This window comes from Felis catus, chromosome F1 (genome assembly GCF_018350175.1).
Source record: "Felis catus isolate Fca126 chromosome F1, F.catus_Fca126_mat1.0, whole genome shotgun sequence".
Taxonomy (NCBI): Eukaryota; Metazoa; Chordata; class Mammalia; order Carnivora; family Felidae; genus Felis; species Felis catus.
Genome location: NC_058384.1, coordinates 13,456,478 through 13,480,265, shown reverse-complemented (window position 1 = coordinate 13,480,265; position 23,788 = coordinate 13,456,478). Strand labels below are relative to the sequence as shown.

General features: G+C 43.2%; 2 protein-coding genes across 8 annotated transcripts in view; both read right to left on the bottom strand.

The window, feature by feature from the left end:
* FMO1 (flavin containing dimethylaniline monoxygenase 1) overlaps positions 1-8,637 on the bottom strand; it is a 31,861-nt gene extending 23,224 nt beyond the window's left edge. For 2 of the 3 annotated variants that reach the window (XM_003999187.5, XR_006591718.1), the window contains exons 1-2: positions 8,487-8,636; positions 2,498-2,634 (exon numbers count right to left, since the gene is read on the bottom strand). In XM_003999187.5, coding sequence (XP_003999236.1) covers positions 2,498-2,629 — 132 coding nt within the window. In that variant the 5' untranslated portion in view covers positions 2,630-2,634; positions 8,487-8,636. Of the gene's footprint in view, positions 1-2,497; positions 2,635-8,486 lie in introns of all 3 variants that reach the window. The other variant, XM_045048842.1, reaches the window with a different exon arrangement.
* Positions 8,638-14,797: 6,160 nt separating this feature from the next.
* FMO2 (flavin containing dimethylaniline monoxygenase 2) overlaps positions 14,798-23,788 on the bottom strand; it is a 30,192-nt gene continuing 21,201 nt past the window's right edge. For 4 of the 5 annotated variants that reach the window (XM_019821608.3, XM_003999186.6, XM_019821609.3 and 1 more), the window contains 3 exons: positions 20,836-21,191; positions 18,259-18,331; positions 14,798-17,243 (listed from right to left, as the gene is read on the bottom strand). In XM_019821608.3, coding sequence (XP_019677167.1) covers positions 16,892-17,243; positions 18,259-18,331; positions 20,836-21,191 — 781 coding nt within the window. In that variant the 3' untranslated portion in view covers positions 14,798-16,891. Of the gene's footprint in view, positions 17,244-17,460; positions 17,950-18,258; positions 18,332-20,835; positions 21,192-23,788 lie in introns of those variants that run through there. The other variant, XM_011290888.3, reaches the window with a different exon arrangement.

Here is a 23,788-nt window from a genome sequence, read left to right as displayed (position 1 = left end):
ATCTCAAGAGGCCACTGTGTCAAGAGAGGGCTGCTGAATGAAGGTGGGGTGGTTTTCCTGGCTCCCAGTGCCTGAGCTTTTATCTATATTTCAAATTGGTTCTGTGTTCTCATTGAAGACAGAAAGCAGTGGGGCTGGAAGGACTTGTTACTTGGGCTACTTCTGCTGTATTATCCTCTTGGCCATCCTTTCGATGCCCTATCATGTGCTTCGAGATAGGTTTTCCCGACCTTCTCTATTTTTCTTACTTCCCCCCTCCCTTCCCCACTCCCACTCCTGTATCCTCCACAGAGGCCGTATTTTCCTGATGGGATCGAGGCCTCTCCACCTTTCCGAGGTAAACCCTTCTGCTGGGCCTACAACGACACCCCTTCCCTTGTCTGTAGGATCTTGCTCTAGTTTGGGCTCAAGTAATCAATAGTCCCCCCCCACCCCCCTACCTCCCCTGTCCAGGTAGCTTCTCTTTGCCTGTAAACATGTCTGGGTCTTCCCATCATGCCAACATAAGCAAATCGATACACTAATAAAAAGTACCTCCTTTATTGCGTTCCTCATTATCGATTGCTTTCTAAATAATACCTTGCCAGAAAATTCAGCCACCCTCATCCCCTCCCATTAGTTCTTACGCACGCCACGTACACCAATGAGCTATGTTTATTTTCCAAGCCTGCTCAGTACCTTTTCTTTACTGGTTTCCTCCCTGTAGTCTCCCACTCAGTCGTCTGCCTGTTGAAATCTTTCCATCGCACACCGTCTCCCCCACGAAGCCTTCCCTGACTTTCCTCCAGTGGATGCAATCCTGACCTCATTTAAATACCCACAGCACTGTGTCTAATTTGTAGGATCCTACTCTCTTCTCATTACCCTGGCAGCAGCCTGGGGGTTTGATGTATTCTCATTTCTGCGTCCCCCACGGTGCTCATGCATAGGTATTTGACCTGCCCAAGTCACACGGCCAGTTGGGCACAGCTGGATCTGTAACTCATTTCTCTTGATTCTTAGATCAGTGATTTTTACATGTGAATAATTAAGTGTCTGTGACCTATATAAGGTGCTTTTTTTTTTTTTTTTTTTTTTTTTTTGTCCAGTATCCTCAGGTCTCTGGGCTTTTTTTTCTTTCTGGACTCACCTTTGCTTTGACTGAAATTCTGCTATTTATCCTTTTAACTGGGAACTTTCATCTTGCAAGCCAACTCCCAGCTGTGATAGATTGATCCTATTTATCTTGAGTATGTGTTAAGAAGGATTCTGAGGCTTATCAGGGGAAGTGTATCATGCTTGACTAGCAAGGTCTTCAGTGGGCACAGGAGGGGAGAGGTACAGCAGGGGTGTTAGGTTTCTGCTGTCCTAATGGAAAGTATGCACTTTGAAACATGGGAACAGATGTGCTCTTTCACTTAGTGCCTTTGGAGGAGGTTTCTATGTATCGATGGTCACATTTCAACACCTGCAGTTCTTTATGTGGGCCAAGCGGACCTATGCTAGGAGAACTGCAACTAACCAGCAGCCTTGGCCTCTCGGAAGCTTTGCTCACAGAGTTAGGAAATCCTTTATTCCAGTTCCAAATTCCATTCTTCTAGGGTAGAGGAGTGCCGCATCTTTCTCTTAGCCCCTTATGGGCTCTGAGGCCCGGATGTCTGACACCTTGCTCCTTTTCACTATTCTTTCTCATCAGCATGTTTAAAGCTCTAGAGAAGGAGGGCCAGGAGGAGGCTTGGGAACTCTAATGCAAATGCTTCCCTGCTCAGACACAGGACTTAAAGGGTTTCAGTGGCCCCAGCAGTGCCCCTGCGATCCCCTTTGGCCCAGGCCAGTCAAGGGTGGGCTGTAGAGTCCCCTCTTCTCCTTCCTCACCCCATTCTCCTCTCCAGTCTGGACGGTAGCCCTGCTGAGACTTGAGGGTATTACTTTCTTTGCCTCAGGGAAAAAAGGCTCCTAACTCACATTCTTTACTTCTGGTTGTTCTTGGCATAGATTGGCATTGCTTGGACAGCAGTACCTTGAGTATAGAACTCATCATCCAGCGAGCCCTGCGCTGTTTCACGTCAGGGGCAGCAGGACTGGGGAAAAAAGAAGGTGAGCAGTTCTGCTCAGCAGGTGGAGGCCAGCATCCCTGCGCTGCTGGGTTCATATGCTTGCCCCAAACACTACAGCCTCTGGCCTCACTTCACACCCCCCCCCTCCCCCCCGGCTCCTGCTCCCCTTGTTCTGGGCTTTCCTGGCTCTCCCAGCCACTCCATTCTCTCCCACCCTTTGTGGGCATCTTCCTTCCTCTTGGCTTTAGATAAAGTTTGTAGGGTTGCTTCCACACTCCCCACCCAAGCTCAGGCTGTGTCCTGCTTCTTTCTTTTAACAATTTCATTAACCCTCCTGGCCCCTGTTCAGCAGATGCTTCTAACTCATCCCCCCGCCCCAGAACAGCCTTGGGAGAAATGCTTTCACACCGTCCAGCCTTATCCATTAGACACATCGCACAGCTGCTGAGACCCCTACTTACGGTGAACCTCCACAGCCCCCCGAGGTCGTCACTCCTCTCAAAGCATGTGGGCTCCAGGCCTTCCTCCAGGCAGCACTTGATGGAGGCCAGGCCACTGACCCCGGCTCCCACAATCGCAACTCGCTTGGCCATGTTCCCTGGTGCAGGGGAAAGCAAAACTGAGCCTTTTATTCACAAGTGAAAGCCCCACCCCAGCTTGGCTGCTCTAGCCAACCAGGAAAAAGAACCGGGGAGGTTAAGAAATTTGCTCCATTTGATCCCTCTGTGGCTGGCCTCTGGTGTTGTGAGTGCAAAAAGAGAAATGTTCAGGTCCCCGGTTTAACCCTGTGCTCGTAAGTCCCTGCGCCTACACTCGGAGCTCGTGCCTGATGTGAGCACATTTGTTGCCAAGACTGTGGCTTCTGGCAGAGCGGCTGAAATTAGACCCTCTCGTGGAGAGTTTTGCATTCAGGATGGGGCTGCTGCCTCCGGCCTCCCTTCATGGGTCCCAGGATGGCATAGAGTAGTAGACCAGAAAAAATCACCTGGTCAAACATGTTTTGTTTTTTAAATTTATGTATTTATTTTGAGAGAGAGAGAGAGAGAGAGAGAGAGCATGCAAGCGTGAGCACACAAGCAGGGAAGGGAGAGAGAGAGAGAGAGAATCCCAAGTGTCAGTGCAGAGCCCGATGTGGGGCTCGATCTCACAAATCGTGAGATCATGACCTGAGCTGAAATCGATAGTTGGAAGCTTAACTGACTGGCCACCCAGGTGCCCCTAACATGTTTTTTAAATAAACATATGAAACTGGAGGTCAGATTAGCGTGGTGGCATGAGACAAGGCCACATGGCGGTGGTGGAGCGGAGTTGGGACTAGAAGCCAAGACCTGTGGCCACTGCAGGTGCCACGGCAGCCCTGGGAGAGTCCCAGCCCCTGGCATACCGCAGGGTCCCGGCTCGGTTGCCCATCCTTCTCCTATCTGCGGCCAGTGGATGGCTGCCAGTGGAAGGGTGAGGGTGCGAGGCTTTTTGTGGACATTCATCCCTCCTCTCCCCTTCAGATACTGATGCAGCTCAGGGAACATGGCCCTGTCCCCACTGGCACAGGCGGAGGGTCATCCGTCCCCAGGCCATGGAAGAATGCTGAGAGGCAATATAGTGTATTGGTTAAGCAACCAGGCTCTAGACCAGATTGCCTGGGTTAAAGCTCAGTTCTGCCAGTCACTGCCGTGTGATCTTGGGCAAGTTATTTAACCCCTCTGTGCATCATAAAAATTGAGGAAATAGTGGTAGTTTCCTTGTAGTGTTTGGTGAGAATCAAGGGAGTCAACACGTCAGATGATTTAGAACTGTTCCTGGCATGTAACAAATGCTTAATAAATATAAGCTATTATAACTATAAAACCATTTCCCAAAATTGGTGTCCTCCTCTGCCTTTCCCATTAGTAAGTTTCTGCTCTTTTAATTCCTATACATTTTGGCCAGTTCATCCACATTTAACAGTAAATCATGTGATTTAGAGTTGTTCCCTAATACATTTTTGTGACAATTGTATCTCCTCACGTTAGTGAGTTTTGAAAGCGCATGGGTCCCAGAGTCAATGTAAGAAGTGCCCCCGAAGGCATTGTTTTCCTGAACATTTGCTATTTTCTCGTTGCACAGATGAGCTTTTTCCACAAAACTGGACATACATCTTTCGTTTTTGAGAGAAATAGCTCAACTATAGAGACTTCATCTGCTTTGCTCTCTGCTGGGGCCTCTGTGGCCAGGGAAGTCCTTGGAACAGAATACAACAGGTGCTCAATAAATAGTTCTAGAATGAAATGGAAAGGCCCATTTATTTTCAGGTGTTATGTAAAAGTTTCTTCCCCGAAGCTACTAGCTCTGATTTCCTGGGAGAGAGCTGGTAGGTCCCCTTTAGGGGAAGTCATGCTCTAGATCCTAATGGATACCATAGAAACACAACCTCATACAATTTTCCCTGCCTTGCGTCCTAGAGAAATAAAATGACCCTACATTTAGAGAGACAGCTGATGTAATGAAATGAATATGGGTGTTGGGACCAGACACATCTATTTCAAATCCCTGCTCTATCAGCTTGGCACATAGGAAAATATCCCCTCTGGGCCTCACTTTCCTCATTTGTAAAATGGGACATCATGCTCTTCATTTTTGTGAGACATAGTAGACATTCAATGAAGAATATCCACTTTTTTTTTTAATTTTTTTTTTCTCAACGTTTTTATTTATTTTTGGGACAGAGAGAGACAGAGCATGAACGGAGGAGGGGCAGAGAGAGAGGGAGGCACAGAATCGGAAACAGGCTCCAGGCTCTGAGCCATCAGCCCAGAGCCTGACGCAGGGCTCGAACTCCCGGACCGCGAGATCGTAACCTGGCTGAAGTCGGACGCTTAACCGACTGCGCCACCCAGGCGCCCCTCCACTTTTTTAAAAAAAGATTTTATTTTACTTTATTTTTTCTTTTTCAAGTTTTTATTTAAATTCATTAGTTAGCATACAGTATATTATTAGTTTCAGGTGGTGAATTTAGTGATCCATCACTTAAACACTCAGTGCTCATCACAAGTGCCCTCCTTAATCCTGAGCACCTATTTAACCCATCCCTCACCAACCTCCTCTCTGATTAAACCCATCCTCCACCCACCAGATTTTATTTTTTTATTTGAGAGAGAGAGAGTGCATGTGCACACAAGCGGGGCGGGGGGTGGATGGGGCAGAGGGAGAGAGAGAGAGTCTGAGGCAGGCTCCATGCTTGGCACGGAGCCTGATATGGGGGACTTGATCCCATGAAATGTGAGATCATGACCTGAGCCAAAATCAAGAGTCGGATGCTCAACCAACTGAGCCACTCAGGGAGCCCCAAGAGTATTATGGGAAAAATGACTCTCGGAATGAAGAGAGGAATTGCATATATCACTATGATATCTGCAGCTGTGTGCAGAAGCATGCTGGCTCTGTAAAGACAGCAGGTCTGATTATAACGGGATACTCATGCCCTCAGCAGGGGACCAGGAAACAAAGCAGTTTCCTTTTGGAAGGGGAGAGGGCAGAGCCATTTGCAGTAGCTGGATTGAGAAGGAAGGTGGGGGAAATCTGCCTAGCATTGCTCCACTGAGACTAGAGGTCAGCAGGTGGAGATCGAACTTCTCCGGAGAGAGGCTAGTCAGTGTATATTCTGCCATGTTTCCAGGGTGGTGTCCCATGGAGGAAAAATGGGCTTCTGGGATGGCAAGAACCAGTGTGTATGTTTCCTTGACTAGGATGTTGTAGTTTCAGGTACATGTTGCTGAATGAAAGCACCAAACTGGTTCTATAAGAAGAAAAGGCACCCGTCACGTTATATGTCAATTATATTTCAATAATAAATTTTGGAAGGAGAAGAAAGAGGAGAAGGAGGGGAAAGAAGGAGAAGGAGAAATGCATCCACTCCAGCTGTTAGCCTGGTCAGAGGGAGGGCCAGCCAGGGACCTGGCTCACTGTGAGGTAACTGTGGAGAACTTGGGCAAGGAAATCAACTGCCTTGGGCTCACTTTGCAAAAAAAGGATAACCATATCAACTCTTAGTCCAAGGGCTGGACCCAGTACTGTAAACATTTGCCCCTAAGCATTTGAAGGATCGTTGCAAACAGAAGGATTAGATTTATGGGAAATGGTGGAACTGAAGACGTTACTTACATGAAGGCAAATTTTAGTTCCATATAAGCACTTTACAGCATTTCAGGCTCTGATATTTGTGCAGAGTCTGTAAGATTATTTTTTGGAAATATTGTAAGTAGGAGAGTAGTAGGTAATGTAGAGGGTGGAATCAAATGCCCTTTAGGATTCTGTTAACTCAGATTCCACGATTCATTCATGGATTAGTCTAGCGGTCAAACACTCAATGAGGGGCTTCTGTGATTCGAAGCCCTGGGCGAGGTATTGGGAGTACGAAAGATGAATAAGGTGTGATGCCTTCTTTAGAGTAGCTATCCCTCTGGCGGGGAAGTCAGGATGATAAATAGATCATTGCAGTATTCTGTGTTATGTGCTAAGACAGAGTCGTGTCTTATGTACGCCTTGCAATAAGAGCATGAAGGAAGAGGCTCATACTGTGACTTTGGGGTGATAGGAAAGCAATACTGAGGAATACTAGTTGCTTCAGGTTTTGAAGTTTGAAAAGAACGCCAGTGGGCAGAAGAGGGAAGGAAATGAGCTCTAGAGACAGGGAGCAGCAAAAGTAGCCGCCAGAGATGGTCGACGGACACCTCTACGACTGCCCAGCTCCCCAGTGAGCTTGAAACTTACAGGAAATAGCATGTTCCCCACAAGAGGAGACTATCACGGTGTTGATTCACTGGATCAGGTCTGTTAATCTTCTCTCTGCTCGAGGTTATATGTTTGCCTAAAGTGGAGCATTTCCTTTGACTCATTTCTTATTTTCCCTTTCTCTCTCTCTCTCTTTTTTAAAAGTTTATTTATTTATTTTGAGAGAGAGAGAATGAGTGTGGGAGGGGAAGAGAGAGAGAGAGGGAGAGAGAGAATCCCAAGCAGGCTCCACACCATCAGTACAGAATGTGACATGGGGCTTGAACTCACAAACCCTGAGATCATGACCTGAGCCGAAGTCGGACGCTTAACTGACTGAGCCACCCAGGCACCCCCCTTTGTCTTATTTTCTATAGTGAGTGGCATACTTGGTCAGTACTAGTGGTTGCATAAACACTTGGCAATGAGTTGACTTCCTGATGGGTAAAATGAATGAATTCACCACAGTATATCCTTTTTAATAAAAAAAAAAATTAACTGAGCAAATATTTACTGGGAGCTAATATCAGAACACAAGGCTGGACCTGCCATTCCCCAAATGGTGTGCAGAGGTGCTGTGAATGATTTTAAAATATCCGGGAAAACACATGTATGTTGAATTCTGAGCAAAGCTGATGGGTAGTTGATAGTTTTAATATCAGTTAGGGCTGTGTTATGTTAAATGATGTCATATTTTTGCAAAGATGGGTTTTCGGCAGTTGCAATGTTAAAAAAGCAAGTACTACACAGAAAGTGTTTGGATACCAGCACTGAGTGCACAATGATACAATATCCTTTTCTTAATGTTTATTTTATTTTTGAGAGAGAGAGAGAGAGAACGCGCGTGCAAGTGCGCTTGCACGCGCGCATGAGCGGGGGAGGGGCAGAAAGAGCCCAGGACAGAGGATCCGAAGCTGGCTCTGTGCTGACAGCAGACAGCCCCATGTAGGGCTCAAACAGCCCGATGTGGGGCTCAAACTCATGAAGCATGAGATCATGATGTAAGCTGAAGTCCAACCCTTAACCGACTGAGCCACCCAGGTGCCCCATGATATAATGTCCTTAAGTGGGCTATGCATTTCAAGACTAAGAGACAGTAGATTTAGCTGGATGGATGGCAGTTGGGGGAGGGGTGAAGGTGCCTACTTGGCCCCTGGGAACAAATGAGCACAAGCTGGTAAGAAACTGAGGTCAGAGCAGAGCCGTGCTTTGTGATTCCTGTCTTCCCGCAGCTGTTCCTCGCCTGCTCAAGCCCATTCCTAACCACATAAGAAAAATTCTGCTAGGATTTAAATTTATCTGGTCAGTTACAAGGCCACAGAGTTTCCCTAGGCTGGAGGAGAAATGAAGAAGTAATGAAGGACTGAGACTCAGTGTCACCATCTGTAAATCAGAAGACATTAAACTGGGTAGCTATAAAAGATTTCCAAAACCTTTGAGAGTTATAGTGAATTCATCTGGGAGTGCGGTTAACAAGAGAGATCTGACCATAGAAACTCAAGAAACTTTGTCACAATGCATAGAATGGAGCACTTTTAACAACGGGAAAAGGATGACTCAGATGCCAAAGGGGGGTTACTTATCTTTCCCAACTTGTTGCCAAATGGAAGGTAATTCTGTCCTGAAGCACAATAACAAAACAGAAAAAATCTGGGTCCCACCTCCCTAATTCAAAGAAATCAGAGATTATATCTGGTTACTTACTTTAATGTACCTGGAATTCCCACGGTCCCCACTATAGTTTGGACTCTGGAGCCAGCAGGAATTGAAATGGATGAGCACAAGCCAATGTTGTCCTAGCAGGCCCTGGCTCCGGATGAACTGGGTCTAAGAGATAAGGAATGTTATGCAGAATTTGGGACCTAAGGTTAGTCTTTGCTTACATTTTAACTTGATTAATGGTACAATCATGCTAAGAGAAAAACATTGCCTGGTGGGTGCTATGCCTTTGGACTCACACTTCACCCTGCAGAATAGAAATTAACTTAGTGAGTCACAGCAGCATCTTAACTGTTCATCAACTTCGCTGTTCAAAGGGAGTAAATAAGACAATCATGTCAATAGCTGCTATACCAAAGGTTCACTTTTAAAGTTTTGATCCATTTAACATTGTTTTTATTTATTTGTTTTTTTTTTAATGTTTATTTATTTTCGAGAGAGAGGGAGCAAGTAGGAGAGGGGCAGAGAGAGAGAGAGAGAGAGAGAGAGAGAGAGAGAACCCCAAGCAGGCTCTGTGCTGTCAGCACAGAGCCCAATGAGGGAATGTTGAACCCACAAACCATGAGATCATGACCTGAGCCGAAACCAAGAGTCAGACGCTTAGCTGACAGCCACTTGGGTGCCCTTCACATTATTATTTTTAAACCATACATCACCCACATTGTTAAATTCATTTTTAAAAGACTTTTTAAGTACAGATGATTGCCCAGACATTTGGGAAATGTAACAAACATCTGGGTAGATCATGACTTTTGGAGTCACAAGTCCTGGGTTTGAGTACTCTCTTCACCAGTTATTACCAGAATAATCTTGGGAAAATTATATAACTTTTTAAAGCTTCAGCTTATTCAATTAAAATAAACATAATAATACCTAACTCAGATGGTTGTGGTGGGGATTAGATGGGATAATCCACGCAGAGATTTTTTTACATAGTAAACACTGAGTGGCTGCAATGAAGGTGATAACGATGTCATTGCCAGGACAGATAAGGTGTCTTGGTTATTGACTTGTGGTATTGAAATGACTCCCACAGGCACAGAGAGTAAATGTCAGGACCGATTGGTAAGATTGAAGCAGGGAGAAGGTTCTGGAAGAATAAATCTTTTTCTTGATTTTCATTATGGTATAACCACACCCTTCAGCTCTGTATCTAGATGGCCTTGTGTATCATCCAGTCTGTTGCTGGCTCATTAGGCTTACCCTTTACCTTGCTTCTGGCGAAAGACTTGGCATGGAGACAGTACTGTCAGCTGTGTGGAGTTCAGCTGCCTTCCTGCAGCTATGAGGACAATATTTGAATCATTTCAAAGCTTAGTTTTTACCCAGAAAGGGAGCCCTCAAAAGTGGTATTAGTTCAAGCATGTTTTTAAAAACCAGAGTATCTTTGACGTCAAGTCAGGGACACCTTGAGAACTAGGGCCACAATTAGTGTCCCAAACCCCAGTACTGAGGCATTTACCTCCCCCACCCCAAAGTTTAGTTAAATTCGAGTTAACTAACATATAGTGTAATGTTGGTTTCAGGAGTAGAATTTAGTGATTCATCACTCATATGTAACACCCATCATAACAAGTGCCCTCCTTAATACCCATCACCCATTTAGCCCATCCCCCTCCCACCTCTCTCCATCAATCCTCGGTTTGTTCTCTATTGTTAAGAGTCTCTTATGGTTTGCTTCCCTCTCTTCCCCCCCCCCCCCACTCATATGTTCTTCTGTTTTGTTTCCTAAATTTCACATTTGAGTGAAATCATATGATATTTGTCTAGCTCCATCCGCATCATTGACAATGGCAAGATTTCATTCTTTTTTAAAAAAATGTTTATTCACTTTTGAGGGAGGAGGGGGAGAAGGGGCAGATAGAGGGGGACAGAGGATCCAAAGAGAGCTCTGTGCCGACAGCAGAAAGAGCAAGGCAGGGCTTGAACTCACGAACTGTAAGATCATGACCTGAGTTGAAGTCAGATGCTTCACCAACTGAGCCATCCAGGTGCCCTAAGATTTCACTCTGTTTGATGGCTGAGTAATATTTCATTGGATATATATACCACATCTTCTTTATCCGTTCATCAGTTGATGGACACTTGGCGTAGGCACTTACCTTGATATGTACATTCATCTTTGGCACATGCCTAGTAGTAAGGTCACTAGGCCTTACCAGGCATGCTGCTGACAGAAGTAGAAACAAAGAACTTAAAACGTTGCTCGAGCCTAAACATGATCATTGATCAGATCATCTCATTTTTCTTAATTAGCAAGAGACTTGTAGTAATTAAAAATGAGAAGATTGGCTTTCAGTGACACATTTACTTTCTGCTATTTTTAGGGCTTATTGTAAATTAGCTGTGCTTGAGGCCATGGAATGGAGAAAGCTATCCAGGCCCTTTTTGAGCCCTAGGAAGCCAGATTGGTAGACAATCATGCTTTTTAGGAAGTATTTTGGACTTTCTGCCTTCTGGGTGCATGGTAGGATAGAACTTCTTGGTCTCTTGGTGTTTGGCTGGGAACATGTGACTAGTTCTGGTCGGTGAAATGTGGGCCAAAGTAACATATGTCCTTTCTGGGCTCAGAGCTGTTAATTGCCAGTGTAAGACCAGAAAGCACTTTCTTTTTCTTCACGGTGGCTATAGCTACTTTCAGACTTTCAACCAGGCTGTTCCATTAGCCTGGATGCCTGAGTGACTCTGATGAGCAGAGCCTAGCCTCCAGTGGATACATAACGTGAAAGAGGAAGGATCTTTGTCTTATTTCAAGGTTTTGAGCTTTGGGGATTGGTTGTTAGTGCACCATACCTGGCTTCTATTGATGGATGCACTAGAATGATGTTTCTGGCTCCTTCACTGTATTTCTAAATTATCTTCTGAAGTCTCCCCACCCTCCCTCCCCACCCTGCTCTGATGCGGAGTGGAGTTGAAAGAGAGTGTAGAATTTACTTAGCTTTAGTAAATTAGACCCACCCAGTGCAATTTTTTCTTTCTCCCTCTAAAAATTAAAGACAGCCACAAGTCCCTACCCCTCAGCTCTCCCACTCCCCCAGAAGAAAGCATCAAGAGGCTCCACAGGTGCCTTTCTTGATGATGATTGGTTGACTGATATTCCTAAGAGTGGGTAACTCCCTAAGTCCCTTTCACATTGAGGTTGTTCTTTTTCTTTTTGTGAGAACACACCTGCAGACTAGTAGTACTGAAAGGGCAGGTGGAGAGGGTACCGTGCCTACCGAAGGTCAAATAGTTTACTTGGAATGGGTCCTTTCTCTGCCAACAATGGTGAATCAGTGACTAGTCTTGTTGCTTTTAGGTTTTTTTTTTTCTCTACTCAGAGTCCCCCTTAAAATTTGTGACTGGTTTAGTGGTCACAAACTCCTTTAGTTTTTTCTTTTTCTTTCTTTCTTTTCTTTTCTTTTCTTTCTTTTTTTTTTTTTTTTGGTCTGGGAAACTCTTTCTCTCTCTCTCTCTATTCTGAATGACAGCTTTGCTGGATAAAGAATTATTGGCTGCACATTTTTCCCATTCACCACATTGAATATTCCTGCCATTCATTTCTTGCCTGCCAAGTTTCTGTGGACAGATCTGCAGTGAACCTGATCTATCTTCCCTTGTAGGTTAAGGACTATTTTCCCTTGCTGCTTTCAGGATTCTTTCCTTGTCTGTGTATTTCGTGAATGTGATTAGGATATGCCTTGGTGATGGTTGGGTTTTGTTGACTTTCATGGGAGTTCTCTCTGCTTCTTGGATTTTGATGTCTGTGTCCTTTCCCAGGTTAGGAAAGTTTTAGTGATAATTTGTTTGAATAAACCTTCTGCCCCTTTTTCTCTCTCTTCATCTTCTGGGACTCCTATGATACAAATGTTATTCCATTTAACAAGTTGCCGAGTTCCCTAAGTCTGCCTTCGTGATCCATTACCTTTATTTTCTTCTTCTTTTCAGCTTCAGTATTTTCCATAATTTTATCTTCTATGTCACTGATTCACTCCTCTGTTTTATCCCTCTTCATTTTTATGGCCTCCTTATGGGTTTGCATTTTCAGTTATAGCATTTTTAATTTCAGCCTGACTAGATTTTAGTTCTTTTATCTCTGAAGAGAGGGATTCTCTAGTGTCTTCTATGCTTTTCTCAAGCCCAGTGAATCCTTATAATCATTATTTTAAATTATAGTTCAGACATCTTATATCTGTATTGGTTAAATCTCTGGACATGAGATCTACTTCCTGTTCTTTCTTTTGGGGTGAATTTTCCATCTCATCATTTTGTCCAGGAAAAAAATAAAGGAAGAAAACAAAAACAAAACAAAACAAACAAACACACACACACAAAAAAACAAAGAAAAAAACAAGGAAAAAAAATTAAAAAAACCCCAAAACTAGATCCTGGCTGTGTTTTGGTCTGCTTTTTAAAACAATCTATATTGCCCCCCCCCACCCCCCGAAAGCAAGGCGGAGTCCCAGGAGTGACAGTATGGACTGAGGATCCCCTGGGTCCCAAGAAGAATGGGTGGCTCCAACATGCTGCACTGTTTATTATAGATAAATAAAATGAAATGAAATGAAAACAAACAAAAAATTTAAAAATATATGTATAAATAAAAACTAAAATAAGGAATAGAAAAGAATAAGAAAATAAGTGAAAAAAAATAAAATAAAGAATATAAGTAAAAAGGAAGTGAGATCCTATTTCCCCTAGAGCTGAAGCTTGCAGCACTCTATGATCAGTAGACTTGGTGTGAGTGAGTTGTTTGTGTTGGTCTTCTGGGGGAGGGGAATCCTGGGCTCATTCTCCTGCTGTCGTGTTCAGTGGAAATACCCCTCCAGGGCACAGGGTGGGTGAGGCTTGGTGTAGGTAGCTTAGGCCTCCACTAGGTGGTGCTGATTTGCTCCTTGAAGACTTTCAGCGCTGATGGGTGGGATGAATATGGTAGTGCCACATTCTTTAGCTCTGGAGCTGAAAGTTTGTGCCCCCCACTCTTTGGGGGAACCCTCACAGAAGAACAATCAGTCACCCCTCTTGTGTCCCTGGTTTCTGTCAGGACCCTGCGTTCACCCTGCCTGTGTCCGAGCTTCTTTTATCGCAGGCGTGTGACTGAGTTTCAAAACTCCAAATTTTAGAAACTTTTGCAGCCTGGACCGGTGCTGTTCCTCTGGGGGAGGGTCTTGCCATACTTGTGCAACAGCACAAGTGTTTGCCAGCCCGTGCTAGGAAAGTGATCACATGATCATGCAGTGGTTCAGAGTTTATAGCAAAGTAGAGCAGAAAGCTGGCACCCTGGCTCACTGCCCTCAGCCAGAGACCCTGCTCCTGTGCCTGGGAACAGTGCAGCATGTGGGAGCCACCCATTCTTCTTGCGACCCAGGGGATCCTCAGTCCATACTGTCACTCCTGGGACTCCGCCTTGCTTTGCCACCAGAGTACCTTTAGGTCAGGCACATCCCATGGTAGTGGACTTCTAAAGACTCAGACTTTGTGACCTGCTGCTTATAATACTTTGTGGTAGTCTCCATGAGCAGGGCTCCCTCCCCGCTGGTGTACCCACAGTTATATCTCCCCTGAGTCAACGCTCAGCACTTCCTGCCTTCCGAAAGGTGGTGGCTTTTCTACTTGTAGACCACCAGTTTTTGTTCTCTCAGACGTCTGATTGATTTCTTGGGTGTTCAGCGTGCTTTGATAACTGTCTAGCTATGTTAGAGGGATGAACCAAGCTTAGGGTCCCTCTATTTCTCTGCCATCTTAATTCCTCCTCCAAGAATCTGCACTTCTAGAAGCTCCCTGAGATAGTCTGTGGGTTATAGTTTGGAACAAACTATCCTAGGTGGTTTGTCTGGGATAGTTTCCTGTTTCAGGGTATATAGAGGCAGAAGAATAAACTTGGATGAGTCTTCCTTAGTGAATCTCAGACTCTGGAAATGAACTATTTATGTTTTTAAAAAGATTTCAGAATATTTGGAAAGATTTCAAGAGATCATCCTCTTTCTCAAATTTTCAAGGTTATACATTTAATAATAATTTTGTCCTAATGGAGCTATTTTCCCCACTGATTCAGTATCAACCTGACACTTGTTTCTCAATTCGTTCCACTGTAAAAGTAGGATAATAACCATAGTTACTTCCCTGGTAGTGGTAACGATGAATGAAGCAAGTTATGAAAAATAATTGGGACGACAAAGAAATTGGCAGACTTTCTCCGTAAAGGGCCAGATAGTCAAATATTTTAGGCTTTGTGAGTCCTACTGTTTCTATCACAGCTGCTCAACTCCACCATTGTAGCTTGCAAGCGGCCACAGACCGTCAATGTATGTTGTGACTGTGTTCCAATAAAACTTTATTTATAGAAATAGGTAGTATACTGGATTTAACCTACAGGAAGTAGTTCACCTTCTCTTGCTATACAAGATTGATAAATTCTATTATTATTATTAATGATATAAAGGCTTGCAAATAATCTTTAATAATTAGCAAAATAATCAGTTTTTAATCAAGAAGTATACATACCATCTGCAATTTTTTCAAAGGAAACTGCTTATAGGAGCAATGAAAACAAATGTGGCATTTAAATGGTGGTGTTATTTCAATGGACTCTAAAGAAATAAAGCTTCCACTGATAGCGATTGTCATTACATTGCTCTAGGCACTTCAGAAACAAATCCAGGCCCAAGTAAAGAACAGTGTCCACAAAGGCTTTGGAAAAGTAAGAGGACACATTTGTCTAAATCTCTAATCTCTGACCTTTTCCCTCTTCAGAAGGCCTTGGTCTGGGTTTAGGGCATAGTTTATCTCCCAAAGCACACTTCATGGAAAGAATGGCTGTAGTGGACAGATAAACTGGATGTTTATTATGTTGCTCAAAGCTTACTGACATTGAATTGCTTGTGTCTTTTTTTAGATTTCAGTTCCAAGAAAATGTGTCTCCTAAAAAACTGGTATGCTTCCTTTCATCAGATGACGGAGATTACATATTGTTTTGCCTTTGCTTTGATTATAAAGTTGGAGCTATATACAAGGCTCAATCATTATAATGCTTTTCATCTACTTGGAACGTATACTTCTTCCTTGGTGCTTATTTTTTCAAAATGTCAGTGGCTATTTGAAATGTTCTTGTATAGGTGTCTCGCACTGTTAATCCCTTCAAATGCTTTTTAGATCTAGCTGGACTATAAACCAAATATTATGAATCAATTAATTGGGGGTGCCTGGATAGTTTGGTTGGTTGAATATCTGACTCTTGATTTCAGCTCAGGTCGTGATCTCACAGTCGTGCGATCAAGCCCCACATTGGACTCCACGCGAAGTGTGGAGCTTGCTTAGGACTCTCTCTCCCCTTGTTCCTCTACTCCTCTTCCCCACTCATGTACTCTCTCTCTCTCACTCAAAAAAAAAATTAATTGATCATAATTGCAAGAAGAGTGCTATTATCTGTGTTAAGGTCCTCCCAAAGCAACATATATATGATTATAAAGAAAATAAACTGTTAATAAGTACTTGATCAATAATAAGGGCTTTTGTCAATAAGTAGATTCTGCAGAAAGGTTATGATCTGCAGTTCTAGAGTCAAGCAAAACTAGGTTCAAATCCCAGCTCCACGACAAGGCCAGCTGTATGGTCTTGGGCATGTTACCCAAATGCTCTGAGTCTCACTTCCATCATCTGACAAGTGGGTATGATAGCCACACCCATCTAACAAAATTATCGCAAGAATTAAATGAAGTGAATACTATACTGTGCACTTAGCACAATGTCTGGTCAATGGTAAATACTAAATATGTATATAGCTATTATGGCATGTTTATTTTTATTTTTACAGTGGTTTTATGTCAAAGTATCAGAAATGTGGCTATTGGCTCAGCTTTCAACATGAGGTGCTAGAAGTCTGTCACATCATTGCCATCGTTTTTTGAGTCTATCCTCTCATTGTTATCTCCAGGATTTTTGAGCAATGCCCCACTAAGCAAATGGAGCATGACGTAACACCCAAGGACTTTGTTACCAAATACAGTCTGGGTAAGGGGACTATTAAGAACATCACGCAGGGGATTAGATATTTACTCACGTTGAAATTTTCCAACGTTTTAAGCCATGGGGCCTGCTTTTCATTCTGTGCATTTCTGTTTTTTTCCACACAACTGTGTTATGTAAGGGCTGGCAGCACTATGTACATGGCCATGTTATTTGTCCTTTTGGAGAATCTGGCGAACTTGAGGAAAGGTTGGAATGGCCAAGAAATTTCATGACGCCATTTTGGTGTTTTACACGGACCTAATTCTGCTAATTCTCTACAACCACCTCTCTGTTCCTATCAGCTCTGAAACATAGAATCTAGATTTAATGTTTTTTCTTTTAGCCTTTTTTGTTTTTAAAGAGGAGCTGACAGACACTAAAGTCAAAAGCCTTACTCTGACAGATTAGAACCACTGAAGCTGGAAAAAAAAGGCCATAGAAATAGCAAGAAGCCCCAGGATTTTCAACAGGAAGGAAACTAGGAAATTAGATGAGGTTGTTAGTGCCTGTGTCTTTAAAGGCTTCAGTATCCTCTTTTTCTGAGTGATAATGGCACTTCTGGCTCCCTTCCACTGCCCAGGCCCAGTGAGCCGGTACTGGTAGGAGTTGCAGGGTCCGAAATAGAGCTTCATGGCCAGTTTGGGATCTTTTAGCAGGAGAGACAGGAGGTCTGGCTTCGCACCTATCTCTGAAGCGAGCTCGTCCAAGTAGTCGATATAATCGGTCTGCAGTGTCTGACTCTGACTCTTTCCAAACCTTAATGAAGAACGTAGAGAGGGCAGATTCACAAAATGTTATAAGTCACATAAGAACAGTAGGTGTTCGAGGGCTGTTGAAAGAAAGAAGGGCTGAGTGAATGAATAAATGAGTTTTGAATAAATCGCCAGTGGAAGGTGTGGGCTTATCTCATTAGAAGGCCCAGATCTCAGATTGAGAGTAGGCCGTGAAAGAAACAGTCATGAATTCATGGCAGTTCTGGGAATGTGACAAGGTTTAAAACCAGGATTATTACTTGGTATTTAGTGAGTAGCTTCAATTCTCCAGGCAAGTACAAATTAATCAAGATTGCTGCAAAGATTCATGAGCGAATGCAGATGAAATCCGAGCTCAGTGTCTTGCACAGAAAAGATACTTAATATTTACCTGCTAAATTATGAAAGTACTTGGCACTGTGGCTGGAATGTAATAGATGCTCAGTAAATGTTAGATTAATTAGAATTTAATCATGAGAAAACCCCTATATATGAGGCCCCCAAGTCAACTGTCCAAGGGTGCTTGATCACTACTGAACCCCATTCTACCGTATCACAAAGTATGCTTCTTTGAACTTTCGCTTCACATCAACTCCTTTTATAATTTAGTTTGATAGGACATCCCCCAGCCATCCTTCCAGAGACAGTCAGGCCATTGTCACCATCACTGCCCCATCCAATTTCCTCTCCAACCACAGAGAGCGGGCAGCCTGAGAAGATATGGAATTGAACACAGGCATCACACAAAGCCGGATAAAATTAAGTCCAGGAAAAATGTCCTGATTTGGCAACACTTGTAGCTTTACGTAGTTGGTTCTTAAACTAATATGTATAAGAATCACCTAGGGAGAACATAAAAGTACAGTTTTCTAGTCTCATCTGGAGGTTCTGATTCAGTTGGTCTGGGTTGTGACCCAGGAAATGTTTAAGAAACAGCTAGGTGGTTCTTGTGGGTAGGCAGATCACTATGCTTTGAGAAACACTGCTCTGTGTAAAGAATTAGAAAAAAAAATTCTTACAGATCTATTCTTTTTTCATTCCTCTTGATAGTGTCCGCCATCATAGTCTTCTCTGAGGGCAAGGTACACAAGCCTAGAAATAAAAGGCTGGTTTGAGTAGTGGGTTTGGTTCAGTATCCTTGCTTTATCTAGTACTTGATTCCCACCATTAACCTCTGACCCCTGTTACGCCAGTCAGGGCTGCTGTGTTGTTGAACTTTGGGGTGTGCTGCTCTTCTTGAGTTCTAGGTGATGCTGCCCATAAGGGGAGCATGGGCTACTGTGTGAACTCTGAGGTGGAGGGAGTAAGAGAAGTGGCTGGAGAAGGAAGGTGAGCCTGAAGAGCTGGAAGCCACGCCAGGTGGCTTGAGCTGTATCCTGAAGGTGATAGGAAGCCATGGGAGGATTTTCTGCAGGTGGTGACAAGATCAGATTTGCCTTTTGGAAAGATTCTTCTAGCTGCTGAATTTTGGAAAATGGGCTCCAGGGAAGTGAGTTTAGTGGCAGCGAGACCAGTTAAGAGGCCGTTGAAGTAAGCCTGGTGGAGGTAAGGTCGAGCAGTGGGGACAGAGAAAGTAGATTGATGTAGGAGTTATCACTACATGCTTGTGATTACATCTCTGTCCACAGGTGTTCTCGGGCACGTTGAAATGGTCAGTCTCCCCTGGATATGGCTGGTCATCAGACATACCAGAGTCAACGAGTCCATAACTAAGCGTGTCATTGAAGCCCTCCTGGTCAGACTTACATCTTCTTCCCTCCCTCTTCCCTTCTTCTTCTTCTGTCTTCTCTATTCATAGCTCTGTTGTCCCCCCAGTTCCCATACTAGAGATCTGAAAGTCATCTGTGATTCCTGTCTCTCTCTCTGATTTTCTACATTCAGCTGATCATTATGTCCTGCGGATTTTATCCCTAATTATTTCTCACATTTCTATCACCTTCACTACTTTCTCTCTGCCTGGCTCAGCTGCATCGTGTTTCAGTAGAGACTTGCAGACCAGCCTTCTCACTGGTCTCCAAGACCTCATTCTTTTCTCCTTTCAAATCTATGTTCCACACTAATGCTGAACTAATCTATTGAAAATGTAAATCTGATAATGTCTCTTCTTTGCTTATAACCTCTCATTGGGTCCTCTGGCTGCAAAGCTTTCTAAAATGGAGATTCGAGGTCCTCAAGCCAGACTTAATCAAGGTCCCTAAGGGTCCACCAGATGATTTTTATGTGTAGCCAGATTTGGAAAGCGCTGACCTAAGTTTTGTATTGTAACCTTCTTAGCATGCCTTACAAAGGCTCCTGTGTCTGGAGATTATTCTCCAGAAAGAATAATCTCTCACCCCTCTCTGCCTCATGTGTCAGGTTCTGGGAACAACAGACAGCTTATAATTCTCCACATCCATCATGCCTCTGTGCTTTGGCTCAAGCGATTCCCTTTTTTGCACCTGAGAAACCTGGTCATCTAGGAAGTTTTCCTTGACCACATGCCCTCCTTTACCCCACTCTGCTGCTGCTAAGCATCCTTTCTCTTCTTCCTATACCCTCCATGCATTCTTCTACCAAAGCATTTTTCTTAGTATGTGGAAATGATCTGTTTAAATTTCTCTCTAGGGTTGCCTGGGTGGCTCACTTGAGCATCTGACTCTTCATTTCGGCTCAGTCATGATCCCAGGATCATGGGATCAATGGCCTTCATGCTGAGCACTGAGCCTGCTTAAGATTCTCTCTCCCACTGCCCCTCTCCCCCACTTGTGTGTGCTCTCTCTCTCTCAAATAAAAAAAAATTTTCTCTCTATTCCACCAGGTTCCAGCACAAGGCTAGGTATTCAATGAGTTTTGGTTGAGCTGAATTTGAACCCTGGGGTCAGGGAGGAATGCAAAAGGCTGTACAGATACTTAGAAAACTTTCAATAGCTTTATGACTTTGTAAGGACCTGTGAGGTTGAGTTTCTTAACATATTAAGGGATGGGGCACCTGGGTGGCTCAGTTGGTTGAGCTTCTGACTTCGGTTCAGGTCATGATCTCACGGTTTGTGGTTCGAGCCCCACGTCAGGCTCTGTGCTGACAGCTCAGAGCCTGGAGCCTGCTTTAGATTCTGTGTCTCCCTCTCTCTCTGCCCCTCCCCTGATCATACTCTGTCTCACTCTCTCTCTCAAAAATAAATAAACATTAAAAAAATTAAAAAAAAAAACATACTAAGGGTTAATTTGGAGTTAATGCAGAAAGGCCCTGGGTCTCTGGATTTGCATGTATTCAGAGGAATTTATAAACATCATCTAGGTAAAACTGGGAGTCATAGATCTTTTTTTTCTCAACTATTCTCTCATGATTCCAGGAAAGGATAGTATGTACTTAGCTTTATGACAATTGAAATTCTATGAACTTTCTAATATTTTAAAAGGATGATTGCAGGTATTTAGTATTATTTTATCTCTGTATTTGCTACTTCGAAAATTCTCCACTAACTTTTTAGGATGTTAATCTCACGAGAGCAGCCCAAGTTTGGCCACATTCTTACTGGCAACCTCTGTGTCTAAACTTACTATTGAGCAAGCTCCATCAGTTGTAAAACCCTTAGCCCCTCATTTGGCCCCTCACGTACCTTTGAAAACTCTGGTTGCCCAACGAGCTTGAAGTTCAACAGTTGGGAAAATGGAGCCTAGGGGCTGGATGAAACCAATGCATGCCAGAGTTGACTTCTCCAGGTGAGGAGGGAACATGTACTTATACAGTGAGACCGTATTATCCTTTACTTTAACAAGTGACTCTTCCAGGAAGGGAAAAGAGAAAGTATATCCCGTTGCAAAGACAATGACATCAATATCCTCCTCCACTGTTCCATCTTCAAAGATGGCGGAAGTTTCTGTGAGCTCTATCACTCTTGATTTCACCTTGATGGCTCCATAGAGTATACGACTTGGAAGATCATCATTTATTACAGGTTCTTTCATGAGATGTCTGAAACACCCAGAAGAAAATACTTAGAAGGAACATTTAATAAGGAGTCCTGGAACTCTCTTGATATTTTATGGGGTTGGGCTCTTTGAATGAGGTTTCTCAAATATCCACAAAACTTTCTTTCTTTTTTTTTTTTTTAAAGAGAGAGAGAGAGGAGGGGGAGGAGCAGAGGGAGAGGAAGTGAAAGAATCTGAAGCAGGCGCCACACCCAGCACAGAACCCTATGTGGGTTTGGATCTCACAACTGTGAGATCACCATCTGAGCCAAAATCAAGAGTGAGACGCTCAACTGACTGGGCCACCCAGGTGCCCCTATCCATAAATCTTTCTAACTTAACTAGTTGGTCTACCCCGAACCTTACTATCTTGATAACTTTATTCTTATATCACAAATCTCTCCCTCAACAAAGAAGGGAAGGCATGTAAGTGATGTGGGTAAAAGACATTTCAAAAGAGGAGGCATTCCCAAGGACTTAACCAAAATACCAGGGTCAGTCCCTGAATATTCCAGTCGTGATTATCCCATTGATATTTTCACTATTGTTTTATGTTATCTGCCTTTAATTATCATGCTGTCCCATTTAATCTCTATCTGATCATAAAGTAAGAAAGGAGAATTTAGTTAAATCCCCATTCGTTCTGAAACTTTATTAAGGGATTAGTATTACAATTAATGTATAAACTGAAGTTTGGGAATATTTGTTCATCCCAAATATCCACGGAGTCTCTGTATGTGATAGCATGGGTGATAAAGTCTGGTTGTATTTCTGGAATTCCTTTTTGTAGATTTGAGAAACATTTTTTTAATATAAGAAAATACATGCTACATGTATTAGATATGAGAGCTGAGCAGTCATATGGTGTTTGTTAAAAGATTCTGAAGCTCTTGTGTTTTGTGTATATATATATATTTTTACGTAAGCTTCACACCCAGCATGGAGCCCAAGGCAGGGCTGGAACTCACAACCCTGAGATTAAAATCAGAGCTGAGATCAAGAGCTGGATGTGGGGCACCTGGGTGACTCAGTCGGTTGTGAGTTTGAGCCCCATGTCAGGCTCTCTGCTGTTAGCACAGAACCTGCTTCATATCCTCTGTCCCCCTCCCTATTTGCCCCTCCCCTTCTTGTACTCTCTCTCTGTCTCTCTCAAATAAATAAACTTAAAAAAAAAGAATTGGATACTTAACCAACAGGCACCCTCTGTTTTTGTATTTTTTTTAAAGGGAAGGAGACCGCTATCACTAAAGAAAAACAAACATTCATAATGTTTGCTTGTGTTTATAAGATCAGCGATATATAACTTCGAGCTCAATAGAGATTTATTTTCTGGCAAAGAGATAGTGAATATGTTCTCAAAAGCCACTCATAGGAAGAACCCTTATGGTGTACAGAGTTAGCAAAGCATTAGTTCACATGGAGAATTTGGGACACATGTCCCACTACACCCTTCTGAAAGGAAGGTCACAATCTCTTAGAGAAGCCTTTTCCAAGGCAACTGATGGGATGGGAGAAGATATTTGCAAATGACATATCGGATAAAGGGTTAGTATCCAAAATCTACAAAGAACTTATCAAATTTAACAGCCAAAAACCCAAATAATCCAGTGAAGAAATGGGAAGAAGGCACAGATACTTTTCAAAGAAGGCATCCAAATGGCTAACAAACACATGAAAAGATGTTCAACATCACTCATCATCAGAGAAATACAAATCAAAACCACAATGAGATACCACCTCACACCTGTCAGAATGGCTAAAATTAACAACTCAGGAAACAACAAATGTTGGCAAGGATGTGGAGAAAGAGGAACCCTTTTGCACTGCTGGTGGGAATGCAAACTGGTGCAGCCACTCTGGAAAACAGTTTGGAGTTTCCTCAAAAGATTAAAAATAGAACTACCCTATGATCCAACTACTGAACTGCTAGGTATTTATCCAAAGGATACAAAAACGTTGATTCAAAGGGGCACATGCCCCACAATGTTTATAGCAGTGCTATCAACAATAGCCAAATTATGGAAGGAGCCCAAATGTCCATTGACTTATGAGTGGATAAGGAAGATGTGGTATATATACAGAATGGAATATTACTCAACAATCAGAAAGAATGAAATCTTGCCATTTGCAACAATGTGGATGGAACTAGAATGTATTACGCTAAGTGAAATAAGTCAGCCAGAGAAAGAAAAATATCATATGATTTCACTTATATGTGGAATTTAAGAAAGAAAACAGATGAACATAGGGGAAGGGAAAGAAAAGATAAAAACAGAGAGGGAGGCAAACCATGAGAGACTCTTGGATACAGAGACCAAAGGGAGGATTGCTGTAGGAGCGGTGGGTGGGTGGGAGGATGGGCTCAATGGGAGATGGGCATTAAGGAGGGCACTTGTTGGAATGAGCACTGGGTGTTACATGGAAGAGGTGAATCACTAAAGTTTACTCCTGAAAACAAAAAAAGAAAAAAAAAAGGTAATTAAGGTAAAATGAGATCATAAGGGTGGGGCCCTGATCCAATAGGATTAGAGACCTCATAAGAAGAGGCATAAAAGAACCAGCTCTCTTTCTCTCCCCCTCACTTGAGCACACAGTGAGGAG